Genomic DNA, 25,022 nt, shown 5'->3' with positions numbered 1-25,022 from the left:
CCAAACGAATGACCATGCATTTTTTGCATTAAATCTAAGCTGCAAAATTCCAAACCATTCCTCTAGCTTCACTAAGTCCTCTTCCTCAAGTTATAAACACCATCAGGGGTGTGTACCGTATTGCAGATTTCGGTATCATCCTCAAAGTGGTAAACCTTACCAGACAGCCCTTCAGCAATATCGCTTATAAAAATGGCACACCACGAGTAATATCATTTTCCTCAAAATGGGCTCCATTTACCAGTACCCTCTGTAGCCTTCCACTCAACCAGTTCCTAATCCAAGGGCTCATTTTTGAGAGAGAAAAAGGTCCAAAAAATATCAAAGCACCCTTTGAACAGATTTCTCAAAATGTCCAAATCGGTATTTTCGAAACCTATTTTGCAGATGCTTATCTATGCATTTCATCTGCAATGGGTCCAAATTACAAAGGAGCATGTCGGGAATGTTGCAGAGACAGGATTAGGGGGGGCTTAGGGCATGCTTAACACTTACAGCCATAATGGAACAAAACGAAAACGTCGAAGGCAAAACTTCAATGTTTTGGTCTAGGTGCCCCTAAATGACCAGATGACCCGCTGGAGGGAATCAGAGATAACCTCCTCCCCCCTTACTCCACCAGTGGTCGCTGACCTCATCCTACACCAAAAAATGTGAATAAAAGGGCAGACTTATACGGTCTGTGCCAGAGTCGGTGGTGGGAGGCGGGGCTGGTGGTTGGGAGGCGGGGATAGTGCTGGGCAGACTTATACGGTCTGTGCCCTGTAAAAAGACAGGTACAAATCAAGGTAAGGTATACACAAAAAGTGGCACATATGAGTTATCTTGTTGGGCAGACTGGATGGACCGTGCAGGTCTTTTTCTGCCATCATCTACTATGTTACTATGTTATTCACCAACTTCTATGACAACCTCAGATGTTATAGCCAGGTCCATTACAGCAGCATGCAGGTCCCTGGAATAGTGTAGTGGTGGGTGCAGTGCACTGTTAACAGGTGGACCCAGTCCCACACCTCCCCTACCTGTTACATTTGTGGTGAAAAATGTGAGCCCTCCACAGTGGTGTACCAAGGGCGTGGAGATGGGGGCAGTCCGCCCCGGGTGTCAGTGGGTGGGGGGGGGGAGTGCTCCGCTGGCGCCGCAGTCAGCACTCGTCTCCTGCCACCTGCCTTTAAAGAAAAAGGTGTGAAGCGGCGTGGCAGGCAGCGCCTCACGTCTGCCCTGCTTGTAAACAAAGTAAATCTCCATTCTCCTCATCGTCGTCAGGCCTTCACTCACTGGGTCCCACCCTCCTCTGAGGTAACTTCCTATTTCCGCGAGGGTGGGACCCAGTGAGTGGAGGCCCAATGAGGAGGAGAATGCAGATTTACTTCGTTTACAAGACGCAAGGCGCTTCCTGCCACGCCGCTTCACAGCTTTTTTTTTAAAGGCAGGGTGGTGGTGGCAGGAGACGAGGGCTGTCCTCTCTGGACGAAGCTGGTGGTCGGGTCGGGGTTTCAGATGGGAGAAGGGGAGTGGAGAGGGGGGTTTCAGATGGGAGAAGGGGGTGAGGGCTTCTCAGATGGGAAAAGGGGGGTGGAGAGGGGGTTTCAGATGGGAGAAGGGGGTGGGGGCAGGTGGGAGATGTGGGCTGGGGCTAGAACATGGGGCAGGTGAGATAAGGGGGGCTGGAACTGGGGGCTGAAAAAAGGGGCAGAGAGGGGACAGATCTTGGATGGATGGATGGATGGGGGGAGAGGGATGGCAAATGGTGGATTGAAGGGGCAGAGAGAAAGGGCAGACAGTGGATGGAAGGGATAGAAAGGGCAGACAGTGAATGGAAGGGGGGAGAGAGAGAGGGCAGACAGGTATGGTGGATGAAAGGGGCAGAGATAGAGGGCAGATGTGCATGGAAGGGGCAGGGAGCGAGGGCAGACATTGGATGGAGGAGACAGCAGAGAGGGCAGACACTGGATGGTAGAGAAAGAATGAAGACAGATGTGGGATGGAAGGAAGACAGTGAAAAGAAGATGAGGAAAGCAGAAGCCAGAGACAACAAACTGTAAATAAAATATATATTTTTATTTTTTTTGCTTTAGGATAAAGTAGTATTGTAGCTGTGTTAATGAATGTTTATAATAGAACATGTAAATAAGGTAATCTTTTTATTGGACTAATTTTAATAAATTTTGACTAACTTTCGGAGAGCAAACCCCCTTCCTCAGGTCAGGATAGGACACTGTAATAGCACTATACTGTATTGATGTGAGGAAGAAAGTTTTGGCCTCAAAGTTAAATGTATCAGTCCAATAAAATGGTATTTTATTTTCTATATTTGTTTTAGTTCTATTTCTTAATTTGTAAAGTGGTGATTGGTATTTGTTAGTTTTTTTCAAATTTACATCTGCTGTCTTTATATTTTGCACAGTACTAGGTGACATTTTCTGTTTCCGTGGCGTTGCATTGTATACAGAGTCTGGCATCTTGGGGGTTCAGTTTAATTTTTGTCTAAATAGAAAATTTATTATTACTTATTCTATAGTGGATTAGGGTGTATCTGTGTTTGTGAAAAAGACATGGCTTTCAGTTGGCATTGACTGTGCAGGATTGACAATCTGTACTATTCTGTCTGGTTTCATTTTACAATAGATGAATTGATGTTCTAGGGCTCACTGTAGTGTTTAAGATGCTTTCCTTTTCCTTGTGTGACTCGTAGAAATAACTGCTTATGGTATGGTAGAATTGCTCTATAGGTCCTGAGTGTTTTGTATTCTCGGTATGCCTAGTACTGGATTTTGGAGGGAGGTGTTAAAAAATGACCGGCACCGGGTATCAACTACCCTAGGTACGCCACTGGCCCTCCAAAATGCACCAAAAACCCACTGTACCAATATATATGCTCCCCTTCACCCACAAGGGCTATTGTAGTGGTGTACAGTTGGGAGTAGTGGGTTTGGAGTGGGTTTTGGAGAGCATCACCCTGGTGAAGTTGAAAATAATCTCGTATGATAAGCAATGGCTTTTCCGTATGTTCTTTAAGAACAGAAAGAAATTATTCTTGGGTTTAAAAATTCTTTTATTTCCCGATGTTTCGAGGGAAACTCAGCGAAGGCGGAAACAATTTTTGATTTTGAAACCTGCTGTTTTGCAAATAGGGGGTACATTTTATAAAAGATTTCCTTGTAAATGCATAATAAGATACAATGCAGTTAAATATGTGTTCATGGAGCCTTCTCATTTATCATCTTTTGTTGCGTCTAAAGAATTTGAGGAGGTTAACTAGAATCATTTAATAATTACTAGTCCCGTCTTAGGTGCAATATTTGCATTAAAAGATTTTTTGCTTTATATTCCTCTTTTTGTAATAATCTTGGATTCCAACAATGTGGACTTCAGTGTTAAGTTGTGTGTATCATCATTAATATTTTCTTTAATATTTTGATTGCTATAACACTTTTCTATACAAGTGTAAATCCTTGACATGATGATTTAAATCTATAAATAAATAATAATAATAAAAAAAAGAAAAGAATCTCATAGTCAGGACCAGCCCACCAGGGGATAAAATATCCTCTCATACCAAGGATGTGTCTCCAGGAGTTCCTGCCTAGGAGGGAAGGGATAAGATGGCTGTTGTATTTGGCGATTCGATTATTACGCATGTAGATAGCTAGGAGCTGGGTGGCTGGTGGACGTGAGGATCGCCTGGTGACTTGCCTGTCTGGTGCAAAAGAGGTGGACCTCACACGTCACCTAGATAGGATTCTAGATAGTGCTGGAGAGGAACCAACTGTCTTGGTACATGTAGGTACCAATGACATAGGAAAATGTAGGAGGGAGGTTCTGGAAGTCAAATTTAGGCTCCTAGGTAGAAAGCTGAAATCCAGATCCTCCAGGGTAGCATTTTCAGAAATGCTCCACATTCCACACGCAGGCCAAAGAGACAGGCAGAGTTCTAGAGTCTCAATGCGTGGATGAGAAGATGGTGCTGGGAGGAGGGTTTTAGATTTGTTAGGAAGTGGGCAATATTCTGGGAAAGGGGGAACATATTATGAAAGGATGGGCTCCACTTTAAACAGGTTGGGACCAGGCTGCTGGCATCGGCATTCAAAAAGGAGATAGAGCAGCTTTTAAACTACCACCAAAATAGGGAAGATAGGGCATCTCGATAGTAAGGTTGCAATAGAGAGCATAATAGACCAGGTGTCTTTAAATAAAAAGCAGACAGATTTTCAAGATTCCACATTATCACTGTCAAATGCTGAGCAAGATGTAAATAAAAACAGTCTGAAACGTCTATATGCAAATGCCAGAAGCCTAAGAAATAAAATTGGTTAGAATATATTGACCTAATGAAAAAATAGATATAATAGGCATTTCAGAGACGTGGAGGGGCATAATCGAAAGGGGCGCCCAAGTTTTCCTGAGGACGTCCTTACAGGACGTCCCGGCAAAGGGGCGGGGAAACCCGTATTTTCAAAACAAGATGGGCGTCTACCTTTCGTTTTGATAATACGCTTGGGGATGCCCAAATCGCGAAATTTAGGTCGACCTTAGAGATGGTCGTCCCTGATTTTTGGCAATAATGGAAACAGAGGACGCCCATCTCAGAAACGACCAAATCCAAGCCATTTGGTTGTGGGAGGAGCCAGCATTCGTAGTGCACTGGCCCCCCTCACATGCCAGGACACCAACCTGGCGCCCTAGGGGGCACTGCTGCGGACTTCATAAATTGCTCCCAGGTGCATAGCTCCCTTACCTTGTGTGCTGCGCCCCCTCAAAACCCACTCCCTACACCTGTACACCACTACCATAGCCCTAAGGGGTGAAGGGAGTCACCTACATGTGGGTACAGTGGGTTTCTGGTGGGTTTTCAAGGGCTCACACTTATCATCACAAGTGTAACAGGTAGGGCGGATGGGCCTGGGCCCACCTGCCTGAAGTGCACTGCACCCACTAAAACTGCTCCAGGTACCTGCTGTGATGGAGCTGGGTATGACATTTGAGGCTGGCAAAAAAATATTTTAAAAAAGTTTTTTTTTTAGGGTGAGAGGGTGTTGGTGACCACTGGGGGAGTAAGGGGAGGTCATCCCCGATTCCCTCCGGTGGTCATCTGGTCAGTTCGGGCATCTTTTGAGGCTTGGTCGTAACAAAAAATGGACCAAGTAAAGTCGTCCAAGTGCTTGACAGGGACACCCTTCTTTTTTCCATTATCGGTCGAGGACGCCCATGTATTAGGCACGCCCCAGACCAGCTTCCGACACGCCCCCGTGAACTTTGGTTATCCCCGCAACAGAAAGCAGTTGGGGACGCCCAAAATCGGCTTTCGATTATGCCGATTTGGGCGACCCTGGGTCATAATAATCACCTGGGTGAGAATGACATTGAGATCCCATGACACTGGCGGAGGTTTGACAGGGGGCTTTGACAAAAGAAAACCTCTCATGAAGCGAACAACTAAAGGCTGTCCAGAGATAGGCTTACCCTTTACACAGCAATAAGCAGCACTAATCGCACTAAGGTGAACTCTTGCGGAGTTGGTCTTGAGACCAGACTCTGACAAGTAACATGGAGGGGCATAATCGAACGGCGCTGCAAACAGTGGTCCCGAACCGTATTATCAAAAAAGATGGTCGGCCATCTTTCATTTCGATAATACGGTTCGGGCCGGCCAAATGTCAGAGATGGCCGGGTTTGAGATGGCCGGCATCGGTTTTCGCTGATAATAGAAACCAAGGCCGACCATCTCAAACCCGGCCAAATCCAAGGCATTTGGTCGTGGGAGGGGCCAGCATTTGTAGTACACTGGTCCCCCTAACATGCCAGGACACCAACCGGGCACTGTACGGGGCTATGCAGTGGACTTCAAAAATTGTTCCCAGGTGCATACCTCCCTTACCTTGGGTGCTGAGCCCCTCAAATCCCTCCCAAAACCCACTCCCCACAACTGTACACCACTACCATAGCCCTTAGGGGTGAAGGGGGCACTTACATGTGGGTACAGTGGGTTTTGGGGGGGGTTGGAGGGCTCAACACTTACCACCACAAGTGTAACAGGTGGGGGGGATGGGCCTGGGTCCACCTGCCTGAAGTGCACTGCACCGACTAAAAATGTCTCCAGGGACCTGCATACTGCTGTGATGGAGCTGGGTATGAAATTTCAGGCCGGCACAGAAGCTGGCAAATAAATGATTTTTAATTTTTTTTTTGGGTGGGAGGGGGTTGGTGACCACTGGGGGAGTAAGGGGAGGTCATCCCCGATTCCCTCCGGTGGTCATCTGCTCAGTTGGGGCACTTTTTTGAGACTTGGTCCTAAAAATAAATGGACCAAATGCTCCTCAGAGCCGGACTTCTTTTTTCCATTATAACCACGCCCATGTCCCGCCTTCCATACATTGCCGAAACGCCAACTTGAACTTTAGCCGGCCATGCGACGGAAAGCAGCTGAAGCCGGCGAAAATCGGCTTTCGATTATACCGATTTCGCCGGCTTCAGGAGATGACCGGCCATCTCCCGATTTGTGTCGGAAGATGGCCGGCCTTCTCGTTCGAAAATAAGCTGGATAGTAACATAATAGATGACGGCAGAGAAAGACCTATACGGTCCATCCAGTCTGCCCAACAAGATAAACTCATATGTGCTACTTTATGTGTATACCTGACCTTGATTTGCCTCTGCCATTTTCAGGGCACAGACCGTAGAAGTCTGCCCAGCACTAGCCCCACCTCCCAACCACCAGCCCTGCCTCCCACCACCGGCTCTGCCACCCAATCTCCGCTAAGCTTCTGAGGTTCCATTCCTTCTGAACAGGATTCCTTTATGTTTATCCCACGCATTTTTGAACTCCGTTACCGTTTTCATTTCCACCACTCACGCAGGAGGGCATTCCAAGTATCCACCACTCTCTCCGTGAAAAAATACTTCCTGACATTTTTCTTGAGTCTGCCCCTCTTCAATCTCATTTCATGTCCTCTAGTTCTACCGCCTTCCCAACTACGGAAAAGGTTTGTTTGTGGATTAATACCTTTCAAATATTTGAACGTCTGTATCATATCACCTGTTTCTCCTTTCCTCCAGGGTATGCATGTTCAGGTCAGCAAGTCTCTCCTCATACTCCTTGTAATGCAAATCCCATACCATTTTTGTTGCTTTTCTTTGCACCGCTTCAATTCTTTTTAGATCCTTAGTAAGATACGGCCTCCAAAACTGAACACAATACTCCAGGTGGGGCCTAACCAACAACTTATACAGGGGCATCAACACCTCCTTTCTTCTGCTGGTCACACCTCTCTCTATACAGCCTAGCAACCTTCTAGCTACAGCCACCGCCTTGTCACACTGTTTCGTCACCTTCAGATCCTCAGATACTATCATCCCAAAATCCCTCTCCCCGTCTGTACATATCAGACCGGGAGAGGGATATGTAAAAGGTGTAGAAGGTATTCAAGCAGGGTCTGGGTAGGACAAGAAAGAGGATCTAGGGCTTTGCTGTCACACCAAACGGCAACCTCCTCCATTTGAAAGAGTAACACCACTTGGTGGAATCTTTCCTGGAAGCAAGACTCAGGAGACACACTGTGAAAGACCCAAGGAGGCGAATTCTAAGCTATCAACATCCAGGCCGTGAGAGCCAAAGACTGGAGGTTGGAATGTAGAAGCGACTCCTTGTTCTGAGTGATAAGGGTTGGAAAACATTTCAATCTCCACGGCTCCTTGGAGCACAACTCCAGAAGAAGAGGGAACCAAATCTGATGCGGCCAGAAAGGAGCTATCAGAATCATGGTTCTGCAATCTTGCTTGAGTTTCAGTAAAGTCTTCCCTATTAGAGAAATGGGAGGATACGCATACAGAAGACCTGTTCCCCAATTTATGATAAAGGCATCTGACGCTAGTCTGTCATGGGCCTGAAGCCTGGAACAGAACTGAGGGACCTTGTCATTGATCTGAGTGGCAAAAAGATCCACTGAGGGGGTGCCCCACGCTCGGAAGATCTTATGGACTACGCACATGTTCAGTGACCACTCATGAGGTTGCATTACCCTGCTCAATCTGTCAGCCAGACTGTTGTTTACGCCTGCCAAATAAGTGACTTGGAGAAACATGACGTGGCGGTGTGCCCAAAGCCATATCTGGACGGCTTCCTGACACAGAGGGCGAGATCCAGTGCCCCCATGCTTGTTGGTATAATACATGGCAACCTGATTGTCTGTCTGAATCAATATGACTTGGTTGGACAGCCAGTCTCTGAAAGCCTTGAGCGTTCCAGATCGCTTGCAATTCCAGGAGGTTGATCTGAAGACCCTTTTCCTAAAAGGACCAAGCTCCTTGAGTGTGAAGTCCATCTACATGAGCTCCCCATCCCAGGAGGGATGCATCCGTCGTCAGCACTTTTTGTGGCGGAGGGATTTGGAACGGACGTCCCAAAGTAAAATTTGATCGAATCGTCCACCACTGTAAGGAATTCTGAAAGTCGGTGGACAGTTGGATCACATCTTCTAGACTTCTCTCAGCCTGATACCACTGGGAAGCTAGGGTCCACTGAGCTGATCTCATGTGTAAATGTGCCATGGGAGTCATGTGAACCGTGGAGGCCATATGCCCCAGAAGTCTCAACATCTGCCGAGCCGAGATCTGTTGAGACGCTCGAACCATAGACACTAGGGACAGGAGATTGTCTGCCCTGGCCTCGGGGAGAAAAGCTCGAGCTGTGTGTCCAACAGTGCTCCAATGAACTCCAATTTTTGAACTGGGATGAGATGGGACTTGGTATAATTGATGACAAACCCCAGTAGTTCTAGCACCTGAATAGTCATTTGCATGGACTGTAGAGCACCCGCCTCCGATGTGCTCTTCACCAGCCAGGGAAGACATGCACTCCCAGTCTGCGTAGCAACGCTGCGACTACAGCCAGACACTTTGTGAATACCCTGGGTGCAGACGCCAGACCAAAGGGCAGTACACAGTACTGAAAGTGCTGTGTTCCTATCCGAGACCGAAGATACTTCCTGTGAGCTGGAAGTATCGAGATATGGGGGTTAAACATCCATTAGATCCAGAGAGCATAGCCAATCGTTTTCTTGAATCATGGGAAGAAGGGTGCCCTGGGAAACCATCCTGAACTTCTCTCGGACTAGAAATTTGTTCAGGGCCCTTAGGTCTAGGATGGGACCCATTCCTCCCCCCCCCCCCCCCCCCCCCCCCCGTTTTCTTTTGCACAAGAAAGTACCTGGAATAGAATCCCAGCCCTTCTTCCCCTGGTGGAACGGGTTCGACCGCATTGGCCTTCAGAAGGGTGGAGAGTTCCTCTGCAAGTACCTGCCTGTGCTGGGAGCTGTAAGAATGAGCTCCTGGTGGGCAATTTGGAGGTTTGGATTCCAGATTGAGGGTGTATCCTAACCGGAATATTTGATGAACCCACCGGTAGGAGGTTATGAGAGGCCGCCTTTGGTGAAAAAACAACAACCTCCTCCCTACCGGTAAGTCGTCCGGTACGGACACTTTTACAGAGGCTATGCTGAACTGGAGCCAGTCAAAAGCCCGTCCCTTGCTTTTGCTGGGGAGCAGAGTGGGCTTTGGATGCACACCGTTGACGAGAATGAGCGCGCTGGGGCTGAGCCTGGGCAGGCTGCCGAGAAGCAGGAGTGTACCTACACCTAGAGTAGGAATAGGGAGCACTTCTCTTCCCGCCAAAAAACCTCCTAAATGAGGAGGCTGTAGCAGAAGGTGGCCGGTGGGAGAGAGAACCCATAGCATCATTATGCTTCTTAATCTGATTAACAACATCCTCTACTTTTTCTCCAAAAAGATTGTCCCCCCCCCCCCCCCCCCTCCGGCAAGGAACATCCGCCATCCGCTGCTGGACCAAATGATCCAGGTCAGAGACATGCAGCCATGAGAGTCTGCGCATCACTATACCCTGAGCAGCGATCCTGGATGCTATGTCGAAAGTGTCAAAAGTACCCCTGGCCAGGTACTTGCAACACGCCTTCTGCTGCCTGACCACCTGGCGAAAAGGCTCGGCCAATTCCGCAGGGAGTGCATCAACCAAACTGGACAGTTGGACATAACGAGTCCCGCAAATGTACGCTCATGAAGAGCTGGTATGACTGGATCTTGGCAGCAAGCATAGTGGCCTGATACGTCTTTCTCCCAAAAGAGCCAAGAGTCCTAGCTTCTATGCCTGTGGGCGCCGAAGCATAGTCTCTAGTAGTACGAGCTCTCTTAGTATTGTGGGGTAATTGGGACCTCATCAATCCAGGTTCACCGTGGATCTGGTATTGGGATTCAGCTTTCTTGGGAACCACAGGGCCAGACAGAGAGGCGAACCAGTTGCTCATAAGGACTTCCTTCAGTACCTTATGGAGAGGGACTGTCACAGCCTCTTTAGGTGGAGAAGAATAATCCAGGACTTCCAGCATGAAAGACCTGGGCTCATCCTCAACCTCCACAGGGAAAGGAATAGCTGTAGCCATTTCCCAGACAATAGAGAAAAAAGATGGTGGGGATAGTCAGAGGGAGGGTCAGAGGGAGGGTCAGAGGGAATCCCAAAAGACTCATTGGAAGAGAAGTATCTGGGATCTTCCTCTGATTCCCACGAGCGCTCCTGCTCAGTGTCAGACAGTACCTGTGTCAAGGTACTCTGATACTGGACCTATCTACACGCCGAGAAACAATGTCCTTTGTGGCGGTGTCGAGAGGTCGACGCCCTATCCGACTGCGGCAAAGATCCCTCCATCGACGTCGAAGGGGAGTCGACCTGGGTGGCAGCAATGCAGATGCCACAGACAGCACCGCAGTCGGAGACCTCACCACAGGTGAAGGGCAGGCACCACTGCAGCAGATGGCAGAGATGGCGCAAGCACCCCCAACACTGAGGCTGATTGACGCAGTAAGCCTTCCAGAAGTTCTGGAAACAAGGCCCGGATACACTCGTCAAGAGCTGCCATCGGAGAAGGTAGCAGGGCCGGTGGAGCAGGTGGTGTCAGAATCCATGGAAGCTCGGGAGTAGGTACCAAACTGCCAAGAGACCGACGCATTGGCACCTCCTGTACTGAGGGCAAGCAGCCCTCTCAGCGCCGACGCTTCTCGGGTGCTGACTCTCTCGACGCCCCAGAACTCCCGGTACTGTGCATTGAAGAAGAACGATGACACTGCTTCTTAGCCTTCGCTCAATGTCCGTCATCTAGACTCCTCGGTACCGAAGAGGAAGACGTGGAATCCTCACGTCTCCTCGGGGGGAGGCCTCGAGACAGGTGGAGACCCACTCGATGCCTCACTGCTCCCAGAGCGAGTTGGTCTCTCAGCAGCCATTACCTTGCTCCCCGACATCGATGCTCATGTCGATGTCAACAACGCAGACCTCGGTACCGATGTCAATGTCGAAGGTCCGGACTGAGCCCCAAAAAGCTTTTCCCATTGGGCTTCTCGAGATGCTTGGGTCCGTTTCTTCATACGAAGACTCAGACTACAAGTGGCTGGGCTATGGTCGGGCCCAAGGCACTGGATACACCAAGCGTGGGTATCGATACCTGAGATGGTCCGGTTGCACGGAGTACAATGTTTGAAGCCGCTGGGTGGTCCGGTTGCACCGAGTACAACGTTTGAAGCCGCTGGGTCTCTTCGATGACATGGAAGAAAACACGGCCTCAGCGAAATCAAACGGCGCGATTGTGTCAAAAAAGGGAAAAAACCAGGCCACGTCGAAAAAGAAAGGAAACTTGAACAGGGGAAAAAAAGTAAAAAGTACGGGAACTAAAACTACTTTTATATATATATATATATATATATATATATATATATATATATATATATATATATACTAGTTAAAAAGGCCCGTTTCTGACACAAATGAAACGGGCGCTAGCAAGTTTTTCCTCATAGTGTGTATGTTTTGGAGAGTGTATGTGAGAGTGACTGTGTGTGAGAGAGAGAGTGAAAGTGCGAGTGTGTGTGTGTGTGAGAGAGAGAGAGAGAGTCTGGGTGTGAGTGTGTCTGTGAGAGAGTGTGTGTGTGAGAATGTGAGTGTGTGCAATTGCGTATGTGAGACACAGTGTGATAGAGAGAGAGTGTGTTTCACACAGATACAGTGTGTGCGAGAGAGTGTGTGTGAGACACTGATGCTCTGTGAGACTGAGTGTATGAGACCAAGCGAGTGTGTAAGTGACTGTGTGACACATAGAGAGTGAATGTGATACACTGTGAGACAGTGTGTGTGAGATTGAGAGACAGAAAGACATTGTCTGTGAGAGAGAAAGTGTGTGTGTGAGAGAGAGAGTGTGTGTGTGACAGAGATACCTCCCTCCCTCTCTCTCTATGGTGTCAGGCCCCCCTCTCTCTCTGGTGTCTCAGATTGCAGCCACTGCACCTAAGCAATTGGTTCGCTGGAGGAGGGGGAGAGAGAGTGTGTGTGTGTGGGGGGGGGGGGGGGGATGTGTTGGAGGGGTTCAGCTTGGAAGAAGAGGGGTGTGGGTGGTTCAGGAAGCGCTGCCAGATGAGTGAGTGAGTGTGTGTGTGTGTGTGGGGGGGGGGGGGTGGTTTTTCAAGCATTGCCAGATGAGAGTGAGTGTTTGTGGCGTGGGTTCAGGAAGCACTGGCAGATGAGAGAGTGAGTGTTTGTGTGTGTGTGTGTGGGGGGGGGGGGGTTCAGGAAGTGGGGCCAAATGAGAGTGAGTGAGTAAGTGTGTGTGGGGGGGGGGGGGGTCAGGAATGGCTGCCAGATTAGTGAGTGACTGTGTGTGTGGGGTGGCAGGGGTTTCAGGAAGCGCTGCCAGATGAGACAGAGTGAGTGTGTGTGTGTGTGGGGGGGGGGGGGGGGTTCAGGAAGCGATGGCAGATGAGATTTTGAGTGAGAGAGTGTGTATGTTGGAGGGGTGTGTTGGGTGATTCAGCTTTGAAGAAGAGGGGTGTGTGGGGGGGTCTGGAAGCGCTGCCAGATGAGTGTGTGTGTGTGGGGGGGCGGTTTATCAAGCGTTTGCAGATGAGAGTGAGTTTGTGTGTGTAGGGGGGGGGGGGGGTTCAGGAAGCGCTGCCAGATGAGAGTGTGTGTGTGTGTGTGTGTGGTGGTGGGGTGGTTCAGGAAGTGTGGCCAAATAAGAGTGATTAAGTGTGTGTGTGTGTGTGTGGGGGGGGGGGGGGGTTCAGGAACGGCTGCCAGATTAGTGAGTGACTGTGTGTGGTTGTGGCAGGGGTTTCAGGAAGCGCTGCCAGATGAGAGTGAGTGAGTGTGTGTGTGTGTATGTGTGTACGGGGTTTCTGGAAGCGCTGCCATATATGACAGAGTGTGTGGGGGTGAGGGGGGGTTCAGGAACCTGTGCCAGATGAGGGAGTGAGTGAGTGTGGGGGGGGAGCAGGGGGTTTTGGAAGCGGATGAGGGAAGGTAGCGCTGCCAGGTTGCCGTTTTTTTTCGTTTATTGCCGTCATTGCCTCCTCCGTGTGATGTCCCCGTCCCCCCCGCCGCCGCCATCCCACCCACCGCGATGCCCCCACCCCCGCCGCCATCCCACCCACCGTTCGTTACGTTGTTTTGCTGGCGGGCGGCCCAAAATCCCGCCAGCAGAAGTCCTTTGTTGTCTGCTGACTCCGCTTGTTCTTCGGCATTGCTAGCCTTTGCTGGGCGGGGTTCTGTGCGTCGGACGTCCTGCACGTGCATGACGTCAGACGCACAGAAGCCCTGCCTGCATAGGCTAGTAAATGCTGAAGTTCACGCTAGAGTCTGAAGACAGGACTTGTGCTGGCGGGGTTTCGTGTCCCCCGCCAGCAAAGCTACGCGACGGTGGGTGGCTTTGGGGGGGTGGGGGGCTGCTCAGGGTGGTTGTTGCACCTCCATCATTTTGTTGGCTGGGCTTCTTTTATTTTGATGTTGGTTGTTGCGGTGGGGGGCGGGGGGTGTTTTTCCTCGGTCGTTCTGTGTCGGGGCTTCATTTTAACTCCTTAGCTTTCGGTTAGTTTGCGAGGTTGTTTCCCAGCGTTTCCTAGGCAGGAAGAGGAGTAGGTACTCCTCCCCCTGCCTGAATGCGGTCCCTTCTTTCGTTTTTCTTTCGGTGTTCCACCCTCGACGTCATTATGTTTGACGCGAGGGCGGGGCAGCGAGTGTTGGTCAGTGGCTTCACCACCACGAACTTACGAACCGTTCTGGGAGTCTGAGTGACTTCAGAACGTTGTCCTCAGAACGTTGAGGGTGCGTTTTATTATATTAGATACACACACACATACATATATATATTTGAAATGAAAAACAAAAATTAACAAAAATAAGTCTCTCAGAACTTTTCCCTGGGCCTAAGAGGAGCGACACAAAAAACGAACCGCACCTCACCGTGGAGAAAAAGAAACTAGAGAGGCACACTTGCGCGGCAGGCGGGAAAACATTCGCGCATGCGCAGTTCAAACTCTCCAGAAAGACTTTTATATTTTGCTTGCAAAATTTTTGCCGATTCCTGGGCCACCGCAGACGTCGACCCAATTGTGAGAACAAGCAGCCTGCTTGTCCTCGGAGAAATGACAGTTCCCTTATTAATCAGCTTTCAAGACACAAAACATCGTTATCCCTTTATATTTCAACATTTTATTACTGACAATACCAAATAACATATTCATAGTATGAATACACGATTCAAACAAGAAAAGTATGCACTAAGGTCAATACAATACATACCGTCATCAGACTTAACTTTTTATCCCCTCCCCCTTCTTCTATTGCATTCAACTGTTTGATTCCCATTATTCTTCAACCCAATATCAAGTAACAACAACATATCTTGATAACATTAAGCAATGAAACCTCCCCTCCTCCCCTTCAATTAAATCTGAATTGATTTTAATAATTGACTGTTCCAAACTATAACCACAATTTGGCTGTCAGACCAAGCAAGCCCTAATACAACAGCATAATCAAATTAACTAAATATAGCAGGATAGGCCTTGTTTCTTATGACCCTACCCTACAGATCAATCCTTCTGCCATGTTTATAGTGAGTACTCTAAATTATTATTACTATAATTGCAATTTGTTGAATTTGCTAGTACTCTACATAAGTATCCGCTGTACCAAATGAAATGCTATTGTCCACCTGGCCTACCGGATCTAGTACCTTACCCTCCCCCCCCCCCCCCCTTCCTGTCCTATACTGTTAAATCAATCCTTAAGGCTCTCTTCTTTCCGGGGTCCTCCATGGCAATCTAATCATGACTTGGCTGCGTGCCATAGGAGATATATTATTAAGACGTTTTTGCCATATGCCCAGATATCTCAACTGCCTTTTTGGCGACAGTTTTGCTTCCCGCGATTCCCATAACATTAGTTGATTAAGCTTATTCCTCCAATACCAACAGGAGGGAGGCATGTCTGATATCCAATGATTAAGGATACATTTTTTCCCCACTATACATGACTTGCTTATGAATATACGTTCCCCTTGTGTACCCTGCTCCCCACTGCCCAATAATATTTAACAACATCCTTTCAAATGTGAGATTAATTGGGAATCCGAGCATCCCACTGAGAAATTTAGCAAGATCCATCCTTTTATATATCTGCGCTGCCAAATGCTATGTATAAAAGTTGCAACCGTTTGCCCACATTTTTGACATTGATCAGATTCTACCACCCCTGCATAAAATACCCTTCTTTGGGAAAAGTAAGCTCTGTGCACCACTCTGAAGTGACACTCCTGCAACTCCGCACTGTGAAAAACCCGTGATACTCCTATCAGAGATGTTATTACGTTTCGAGCCAATATTTCCTTTTGTGCCTCCTGACTCCATTTTGTGGCCAACTCCTGTACGTTCTTAACCACTTGCCCCTTCTCCAGTTCTTTACGGAACCAGGAGACAGACACTTGTCCAGCTGCATCTCCCTCTAAGAATTCCCTCAATTTCCTACCAAAGTCCAATGACAAGTCCCCTCTTTGGAACATATTAACATACTGAGATAATTGATAAGCCAAAAGCATTGCCGGCCCTCCTACATTTATTTGTATAAAATCTCTCGCAGATATCAATACTCCGTCTCGTATAAAACTTTCCAGCAGCGTCACTCCTTCTGCTTTAAGTCTGCAGAAAACAGCATTTTCTCTCCCAGGGGTAAACTCATCATTTCCACATAATGGAAGTAATACACTACTAGATGGATTTTGTCCCCAATTCTTCAGCAATGCCCTCCATAAATGCCAAAGAGGCCTCAACAATGCTATTCTTAACTCTCTTAGGAAGTCGGTTTCGCGGTATATGTAGTAAATAATTCATATGCCATGGATGAAAATACTCCTGCTCCATATCTATATCTGTGTATGTGGAAGTGCCCAGGATCCAATCTCGCAAATGACGTAATAAAGAGGCTAGAGTGTATGTACGTATATCCGGAAGTCCTAAACCCCCTTTGCTCTGGGCCCCCATCATATATTGCCATTTCACCTTAGGCTTCTTTCCTGACAGCAGAAATTTACCACCATTCTCCTCAGTACTTCTAAGTCTCTCCTCAGTAACCACAAAGGAAGTACCTGTAAGACATATAACCAGCGTGGAAAAATTATCATTCGGTACAAATGCACCTGTCCCATTAGCGACAAAGGAAGCGCAGACGACGCTATCAATTGATCTTTCGTATTCTTCAAGAGTTGTGAAATATTAAAATCATATAGTTGATCCATTGTCATTGACAACCGTATTCCCAAATAACGAAACGAACCCTGGGCCCAACGTAGTGGAAACCTCTCTCCCCAATCCCGTTTTAATTCTTCTATGCTTGCTAGTGCCTCCGACTTCATTAAGTTCAACTTAAATCCAGAGAAGTCACCATACTCTATTAAACTTTCCATAAGGTATGGTAACGACTGATGAGGTTCTCTTATCAGTACTAGTAAGTCATCTGCAAATGCAGCTGTCTTAAAAGTAGTCCCTCAAACTTTAACCCCTCGAATATCTGCATTATCTTGAATTTCTCTTAACAAAGGGTCCAATGCCAGGACAAAAAGGAGCGGTGATAAAGGGCATCCTTGGCGTGTTCCTCTTCCTATCGGAAACCACTCCTACAGCATCCCATTAGCATACACCTGCGCTTGCGGCTCAGTATATAAAATCTTAACCGCCTGCTTGAAGAAACCTATAATGCCATAAGACTCTAGCACTTCAAACAGAAAACTCCATTCCACTCTGTCGAATGCCTTCTCGGCATCAAAACTTATTAACAAAGCAGGAATCTGCTCTGCCTTCACAGCTTCAAGCGCTACAAGTATTCGCCACATGTTCTTAGCAACTACCCTGCCTCGTGTAAATCCCACCTGGGGTTCCAATATAAAAGAAGGGAGAAATCTTGACAATCAATTGGTTAGTATCTTGGCCAAAAATTTAGTCTCCACATTTAACAATGATATTGGTCTATATGAATCAGGGTTATCTACTGGTTTACCGGGTTTCAGTAGAACACTAATCTGAGCTCTATTCAGGTGAAGCGGTAGTCGACCCTGCTGTATAGCTGTATTAAATACTACAGTCAATGGTGAACTAATCTCAGCACCCAATATTTTATATAATTCATGCCTCATTCCGTCAGGCCCGGGCACCTTACCTAGCCTGCTTTGCTTAATCACCCACTCTACCTCTTCCTCCACTAAAGGCCCATTCATTATTTCTAGTTCTGCCTCAGATACTTGTGGCAATTCTATGCTGTTAAGATATGTTGCACTAGGCATCACGAGCTCTGCATCGTTATCCCTTTAATGTGTTAATCTATTAATCTGCTTCAGTTCCCAAATTCTTTGTTCTGGGTTTAAAAAGTCAGGCAGAAGTGGAGGAATGAGATCCACTCCATACATACTTGTACAAACAGGAAAGTAGCGTGATCAACCCAACTCCTCCAAGAACACCAGGGAGACGAAGATTGTTTTACACACACTATTCTTACACACATTGTTCCGTAAAATTACTTATTTTACAGAATAAAGTGTATAAGACAGTCTTCATCTCCCTGGTGTTCTTGGAGGAGTTGCATTGATCACGCTACTTTCCAGTTTTAAAAGAAGACAGGCAGAGTCTCGCACAAAGACACAAATGCCACCCATGAATTTACACTCAGATCCAAAGACCCACACAAGGCCACTCTCTTAGGTAAAAATGGTAGGGTGCCCTTTTTGATCGTCTCAGACACAAGACAAGACAACACTTAAATGCATGTGCACTTTTAAAAGCAGATTCCCAAATCTGTCTTGGGGGCTTTATAGCTAGATTTTCAAGATTATCTACCATGAATGTACATGAGATAAAATTAGAATATACTAAGCTTTCATGACGACTATCCTGAAAAATGGACTGGCTCTGAGGTCCCCAGGTAGCTGTGGAAAGCCCTGTATTAAACCAAAATTGTGCCAAAATCATAATGGTGCTCATTTTCAAAGCACATAGACTTACAAAGATCCATAGTAACATATGTGCTTTGAAAATGAGCCTCTAAATGTCCTAGGAGGAAAATGTCTATTACTTTGAGAGTTAATCCAAACTACTTCAACTTACACTGCTCTTCCTAATGTAACTCCTCCCCATGCTATAAATTGCTTATTGGAGAGAATTGGTGGAACTTCCGTTGAAAGAGAGAAAGAAGAAGGTACCAAAGATTTGATGCTTCCAGGAATCTCTACTTCACCTTTCAATATCACTTCATATTGTGGACCAGACGGCTGTACAAATATTTTTAGAACACTAAAATAAAAAATAAAAAATAAATCAAACATTAAATATCAGGTGCTGATACAAGGTTACTTACCTGTAAAGCAGGTGTTCTGAGGACAGTAGGATACTCATACCTAGGTCCCTCATCTGATGAAGCTAATGAGGGAACACTCACCAGCTTGTAAATTACACATTTTTGGAGTGTTGCACTGTGCATATATGCACCTTCCCACCTCCTGCTGTAACGTGAACCTAGCCAGTTTAGTTTCTATCATATAGAATTCATCTTCAAGGAGATGAGGGTAGATAAATAAGAATATTTAATCCTTCTGTCCTCAAATAAACCCTGTTACAGAAAAGTAAATGTGTTTTCTGAGGACAATCAGGATAAGATAACCTTACATCTGGGAATCCATAGCTACCAGGCTGCCTTTAACAAAAAAATAGGGAACATGGCCTTCAACGGGCAAAGCCCCCCCCCCCCCCCCAAAAAAAAAAAAATCGGGAGAACAACTACATGTATTATTTACATTTGCTCTTTTTTTTTTTTTTTTAAGGCAGCCTGAACAGAAAGAAGTGGGCTATGGAAATCCCGTTCCAAACAGCAGTGAGATGTGAATGTGTGGACTGAAAACCATATTGCACATCTGTAAATTTCCTCTACAGAGGCTGATCTCAAGTGGGCTACTGCCATAGCCATAGCTGACATTATAACCCTCTAGAGCAGCCATTCCCAACCCAGGCTTCAGGGCATATCTAGTCCCATCAGGTTTTCAGGATATCCACAATGAATATTCATGTTACATTTGCATGCAATTAAGGCAGTGCATGTAAATCTCTGTCAGGTATATACATTGTGGATATCCAGAAAACATGATGGGACTAGGTGTGTCCCAAGGACTGGGTTGGGAATAGAATAAGAAAATGCACTTTGCTAGCCAATTAGAAAATGTTTGCTGATAGTAGCCCTCATTCTGTTTTGGCCAAAAGAAACAAGCTGGATGGATGGACTTTCCATGGATTTTAGTCAGCTCCAAACAGAAGACTAAGGCTTGATTGCAGTCCCAAGTATGCAGTATACTTTCACCTTTCTAGGCAGGAGGTCTAGGGAAGAACATTGGCAGAACAATTGACTGGTTAAGATGGAATTCTGACACTGCCTTAGAAGGAAATTAAGATGTGTGCTCAGGACCACTCTATTGTTGAAAAACTAAGCATTAGATGGATCTAATAGGGCCTGGAGCTTACCAACTCTGTGGGCAGAAATGACAGCCACCAAAAACAGGACCTTCCAAGTCAAATACTTCAGAGGTGACAAGTATCCAGTGGCTCAAAAGGAACTGGGTTAATATGACATTGAGATCCCATGACCCGGTAGAAGGTTTTATAGGAGACCTCAATAGAAGGAAACCCTGCAAGAAGCAAAAAAAAAAAAAAAAACTAAAAGCTAAGCCGATAACCTAGCAGGGTTCCTATGAACTCCAATCATTGTGATGGACTGAGATTTGGGATAAATTTACAATGAAACCTAGTGGCTTAAGCACCTGAATGACCATGTGAATTGGATTTTGCTCCTTCTTCCAATGTGCTCTTCAAGGGCACCAGTGACCTCTATGTTCTCTGCACTTTGTCTCGAGGGGAACCAATGTCAGTGCACCTTGGCCTCTGCCTAACATCCTGTATTTGGATACTTGATCCCGATGGCCTCATTATTGAGAGCGGTCAGGATGTTGATGTGTTCCCTGGAGCCATGAAGACTGGTGCTTCCTATACCAATGTCAATGGTGCGGACATATCTCTCAAAAATCCTTTCATGCTGTTTCACACCAATTAATACATCTCCTTGATATTTGTGAACAGAGATTACAAGAGGAGGATCACAATTAGGTCCCAGGCATTGCAAGCAGCAGTTATGAGTATCTGTAATAGATATACTCCAATTACACCTGTTAAAGCCACTGCGAACCTTTTCTTGTGATATGCCTTTCAAAAATAGCCGCAGTGAAACAAATGACTTGATTGTGTACCCAGTCAGTTGCCTTGAAGCCAAAGTGGACCTAGTGAGCTTTGGAAAATAAAGAAAACCACTGATAAAAACTAACTATGAAATTTTATCGGGGACCATCACCCCATCTAGCAGCGACAGAACAAAAAGGCAAACTGGCAAAATCTTACCAAACCGCAAAACTTGAAAGGTTTGAGACATGACCTGAGGAAAGCTTTAAAAACACATCTGAATTGCTTCATAATCAAAACTGGCTAGGTCCAGTGCCAACACTGTGGTGCAATGCTCTAAAGAGTTGTAGTTTAAAAGCTGGTGAGCGTTCCCATGCTGGCTCTGTTGGATGATATCACCGTGATAAAAATCTCTTATCCTGCTTGTCCTCAGAGAAAAAAAAACACACAACATTTTGGTATTTTCAAAGCACTTAGATTTACAAGGTTACACAGAGGCATATTTTCAAAGCACTTAAACTTACAAAGTTACAATGTAACCTATGGAACTTTGTAAATCTAAGTGATTTCAAAATGAGCCCCAAAGTAATTTTTTCCCAATTTTTGCTAATTTTACTTGCTAGTGATGCATACACCAATGACATAAATGACAATATTTTAAACATTAAAGACTGAGAATTACTTTTATATTTGCTTTTTTTTGTGCAGTATCCATTTATCTTCCACGTTTGCTGAAATGTAATATCTGTAATAAGAGGCAGATACCATATTTCCCAGTATAAAACTATGCTCCAATATTGAACATTTGAGTTTTGGTGAGGAAGCAAACCAAAATTTGATAAACAAGAAGCTACAAAATGGAATTATTAGTGAACAATTCTTCATTGCAATACTGCACTATCCTCTAAAGCAAATTATTTCCAATAACAGGTTATAATGGGATTTAAATTAATATTGAATACAAAGATACTGCAAATGTAAGAATAGGTCAGCAGTGTATAGGAAAGGCATGTGATGTTACTGTAGAAATACAAATACCCATAACATACATCTCCATATGCTGACCCCAAAATTGACAAAAATTTAAGAAATATTTTAAGGTATAATTTATTTCAGTATATTATGGCAGACACTTCTGGACTATCATCAAGCCTTGAAATGAGAAAAAATTGAAAGTTTGTTTCATCAGTGACTACCTCTTGGGTTACCTCTAATGTGCGTAATTAGAAACACAGAAACTAAGGATGATGGAAAGTCTGACTCCCAAGTCTGACCGTTTGTGCCTTATCTATAAAGCTACCAAAAAGCCTTAATCTGATATCCTTCCTCCCCTTCTGCCCTGTCAGTATCTATCTATTTCAAGGGTCTTTACACTATGCTCCTATTTTATGTTTGAATCGTATTTTGTATGTGTGTTAATAGTATCAAAAATTCATACTCTGAGGATTAATTCAAGATCACAACTAAATGTGCTTTGTGAAAATCTGGCAAACATTTTATTTTCCATCTGGTTCACTGAACCCACATATGTTAATAACCTCTCTTCCTTAAATACCACTGCACATGGTACATCCAGCACAAACATTTAACCAAAGATCTTGCCTCAGCTTATTTTCTCCAGATGTTCATCTCAAATGCCATCAGCAATAGATTTATGTTATGCCTAACTATGTACACCAAAACTCAATTGTTTGGACAAAACACTCCCTACCTGCTTAGGCATACTATATCTTGAGAAATCTGGTTTCAATGGAGTATCATTAAAGCAGCTGGGTATTTGCCTTATAGAAGAGGGGGGAAAAAGGCTGCTTGCTGCAGCTGGAGTAAATTATTTAAGAATTTAGGGTTAAACCAGTAGGATACATATTAGTGAAGTTGGAGTCTGATATATGATGTAGGATTTCGAACTGTGGAATCAACTAGATGTCAACACAAGTCCAAACAAACATCTCCCTGGTAGGTTTGAGGATTTGCACTCACAGTATGCAAATAATTTTGTACAGCTCCAGGAAAAGTAAAAATGCACCAGTTTCCATTCTACATAGCAACATATGAACTGTCATATTGGGTATGACCAAGGGTCTACCAAGCCCAGCACCTGTATTCAATAGGGAGAACTGTTCCAGCAGTTGGTAAAGATAAGGTCACACTGGATCTAGTACTTACGAATTAGGGAGTGTTTTTGATTTTTTTTTTATTTCTTTTAATTTTCATGCTCCCTCTTTCTCCTCTACTGTTCTTTCTCAATTCTCCTTTTTAAAGAATACCCCATCCCCTTTGCTGTCCCAATAAGGAGCAAACTGACCCAATGCACAGAGGCAGGGAATTCTTCTATACCAACCCCTCACCTTATCGTGCCTCACCAGTCGGCCATAAGAATTCCCATGGTGCAGCATGACCCAGCCTGCAGCAAAGTAATAAATAAAACGTGGGGCTTCCAAGTCACTGAAGGGCTAAAGCCCTGCTCCGTTTCCACCCCTTCCTTTAGCATGACCTTATTTCATTAATAACAGGAAGTCTATGCTAAAGGACGGGACAGAAACATGACAAGGACTTCAGCCCTACATCAGCTCAGAGGCCCCACGCTTTACTTTTTCTTCTTGTTCAGCAGCATATCCAGTGCATCCCAGATCTAAGACTCCAGTAACATTCTACCTCCTGCTCTTGCTTTGTTAACAGTTGAAGCTTGCATCACATCCTGCAGGAACTCTGATGCTGGTCACGTCTCTTAAATATCGCAAGCCTTGAGACAGAGATTTGGGACCACGCAACACGAACTTAGCTGGTGGCTGTGCTAAAGATTATCTGTTTTGCACGGGTGATATAGGAACCAAAAACTGCATAAGAGCACATAAAAATTATATCCCGGTGCCTGAAATCAAGTGTCATGGTGACCTGGCATTTGGGATTTGTCAAGCTCTGTTTTACGTATTGTCCGACACCATTACTCACTTAGGAGATCTATATAATAAAAAATTTATTATTCTGAAACTCAACTTTTTGAAGCTTTTAAACAGCTCAATATTCCTTATTTTAATATGGAAGACTATTTAAAACAAGGAAGAGCCCAATATATCAATAGGAATAGATCATAAAAAGCTCAGTTAATTTCATTTTCATTCCACTGATTTATAATAGCCTCAAAGAAGCCATTCTTGAGGAGTCAAAGCTTACATATTAAGCACTGAAATTCAACATTTATAACTAGTTTAATATGGCACTCAAACAGTTTCTGTGGAAGCAAAATGTGACACTCAAAACAGTTACCATGGAACCAAAATGAATGCCAAGTTTCAAACGGCTGATTCTCTGGATGTGTTTTACTTCAACCATACTACTACAAGCAAGAAAACTTAATTTACTACTTCACTAACTTTAACATTTTTTTAAAACTGTGTTCCACCCATGGTGCTAGACCTACTCTGCATTCATGCTACCAGATACGCAAATCAATGTGAGAAAATGCTTTCTTATACAAATTTATTCCAGCAGAGAGGGAAGAGAATGAGATACAGGAAAGGTTTGGGGGTTATTAGAATTAGATTTAAAGGAAATGCTTCAAATACAATTCTGGAACATGTAAGAGTCAGTATGGTCTAAACTATATTACAGGGACCAAAAAACTGATGAATTTCAAATAAATATATATATGGAGTGGAGGGGATGGGAGGGCAGGGGAGAGAGGAGACATGCTGGACATGGATGGATGGAGGCGAGGGTAGAGAGAATTATTGCTTTATATGGATACAGGGGAGGGAAGAGAGAGGAGAAGTGCTGGTCACGGATGGAGGTGAGGTGAGAGGAGAAGTGCTGGACACGGATGGAGGTGAGGAGAGAGGAGAAGTGCTGGACACGGATGGAGGTGAGGAGAGAGGAGAAGTGCTGGACACGGATGGAGGTGAAGAGAGAGGAGAAGTGCTGGACACGGATGGAGGTGAGGAGAGAGGAGAAGTGCTGGACACGGATGGAGGTGAGGACAGAGGAGAAGTGCTGGACACGGATGGAGGTGAGGAGAGAGGAGAAGTACTGGACACGGATGGAGGTGAGGAGAGAGGAGAAATGCTGGACATGGATGGATGGAGGTGAGGAGAGAGGAGAAATGCTGGACATGGATGGATGGAGGTGAGGAGAGAGGAGAAATGCTAGACATGGATGGATGGAGGTGAGGAGAGAGGAGAAATGCTAGACATGGATGGATGGAGGAGAGGGGAGAGAGAATTATTGCTTTATATGGATACAGGGGAGGGAAGAGAGAGGAGAAATGCTGGACACGGATGGAGGTGAGGCGAGAGGAGAGGTGCTCGACACAGATGGAGGTGAGGAGAGAGGAGAAGTGCTGCACATGGATGGAGGGCAGGAAAGAAAAAAGGAGATGCACATGGATGGAGATGAAGGAAAGGGAAGAGAGAAGAAAAACAGCACATGGA

The 25,022-nt window shown here is 45.6% G+C and overlaps 1 protein-coding gene across 1 annotated transcript in view; it reads right to left on the bottom strand.

Moving 5' to 3' along the window:
• Positions 1 to 25,022, bottom strand: part of CEP192 (centrosomal protein 192) — a 459,635-nt gene that overhangs the window by 138,347 nt on the left and 296,266 nt on the right. The window contains 1 exon segment of the mRNA XM_030212468.1: positions 18,484 to 18,669. Within this exon segment, the coding sequence (XP_030068328.1) occupies positions 18,484 to 18,669 (186 nt within the window).

The sequence above is a fragment of the Microcaecilia unicolor genome, chromosome 1, assembly GCF_901765095.1.
Source record: "Microcaecilia unicolor chromosome 1, aMicUni1.1, whole genome shotgun sequence".
Lineage (NCBI taxonomy): Eukaryota > Metazoa > Chordata > Amphibia > Gymnophiona > Siphonopidae > Microcaecilia > Microcaecilia unicolor.
Note: the sequence above shows the minus strand (reverse complement) of the source record. Positions and strands in the feature narration are given on the sequence as shown.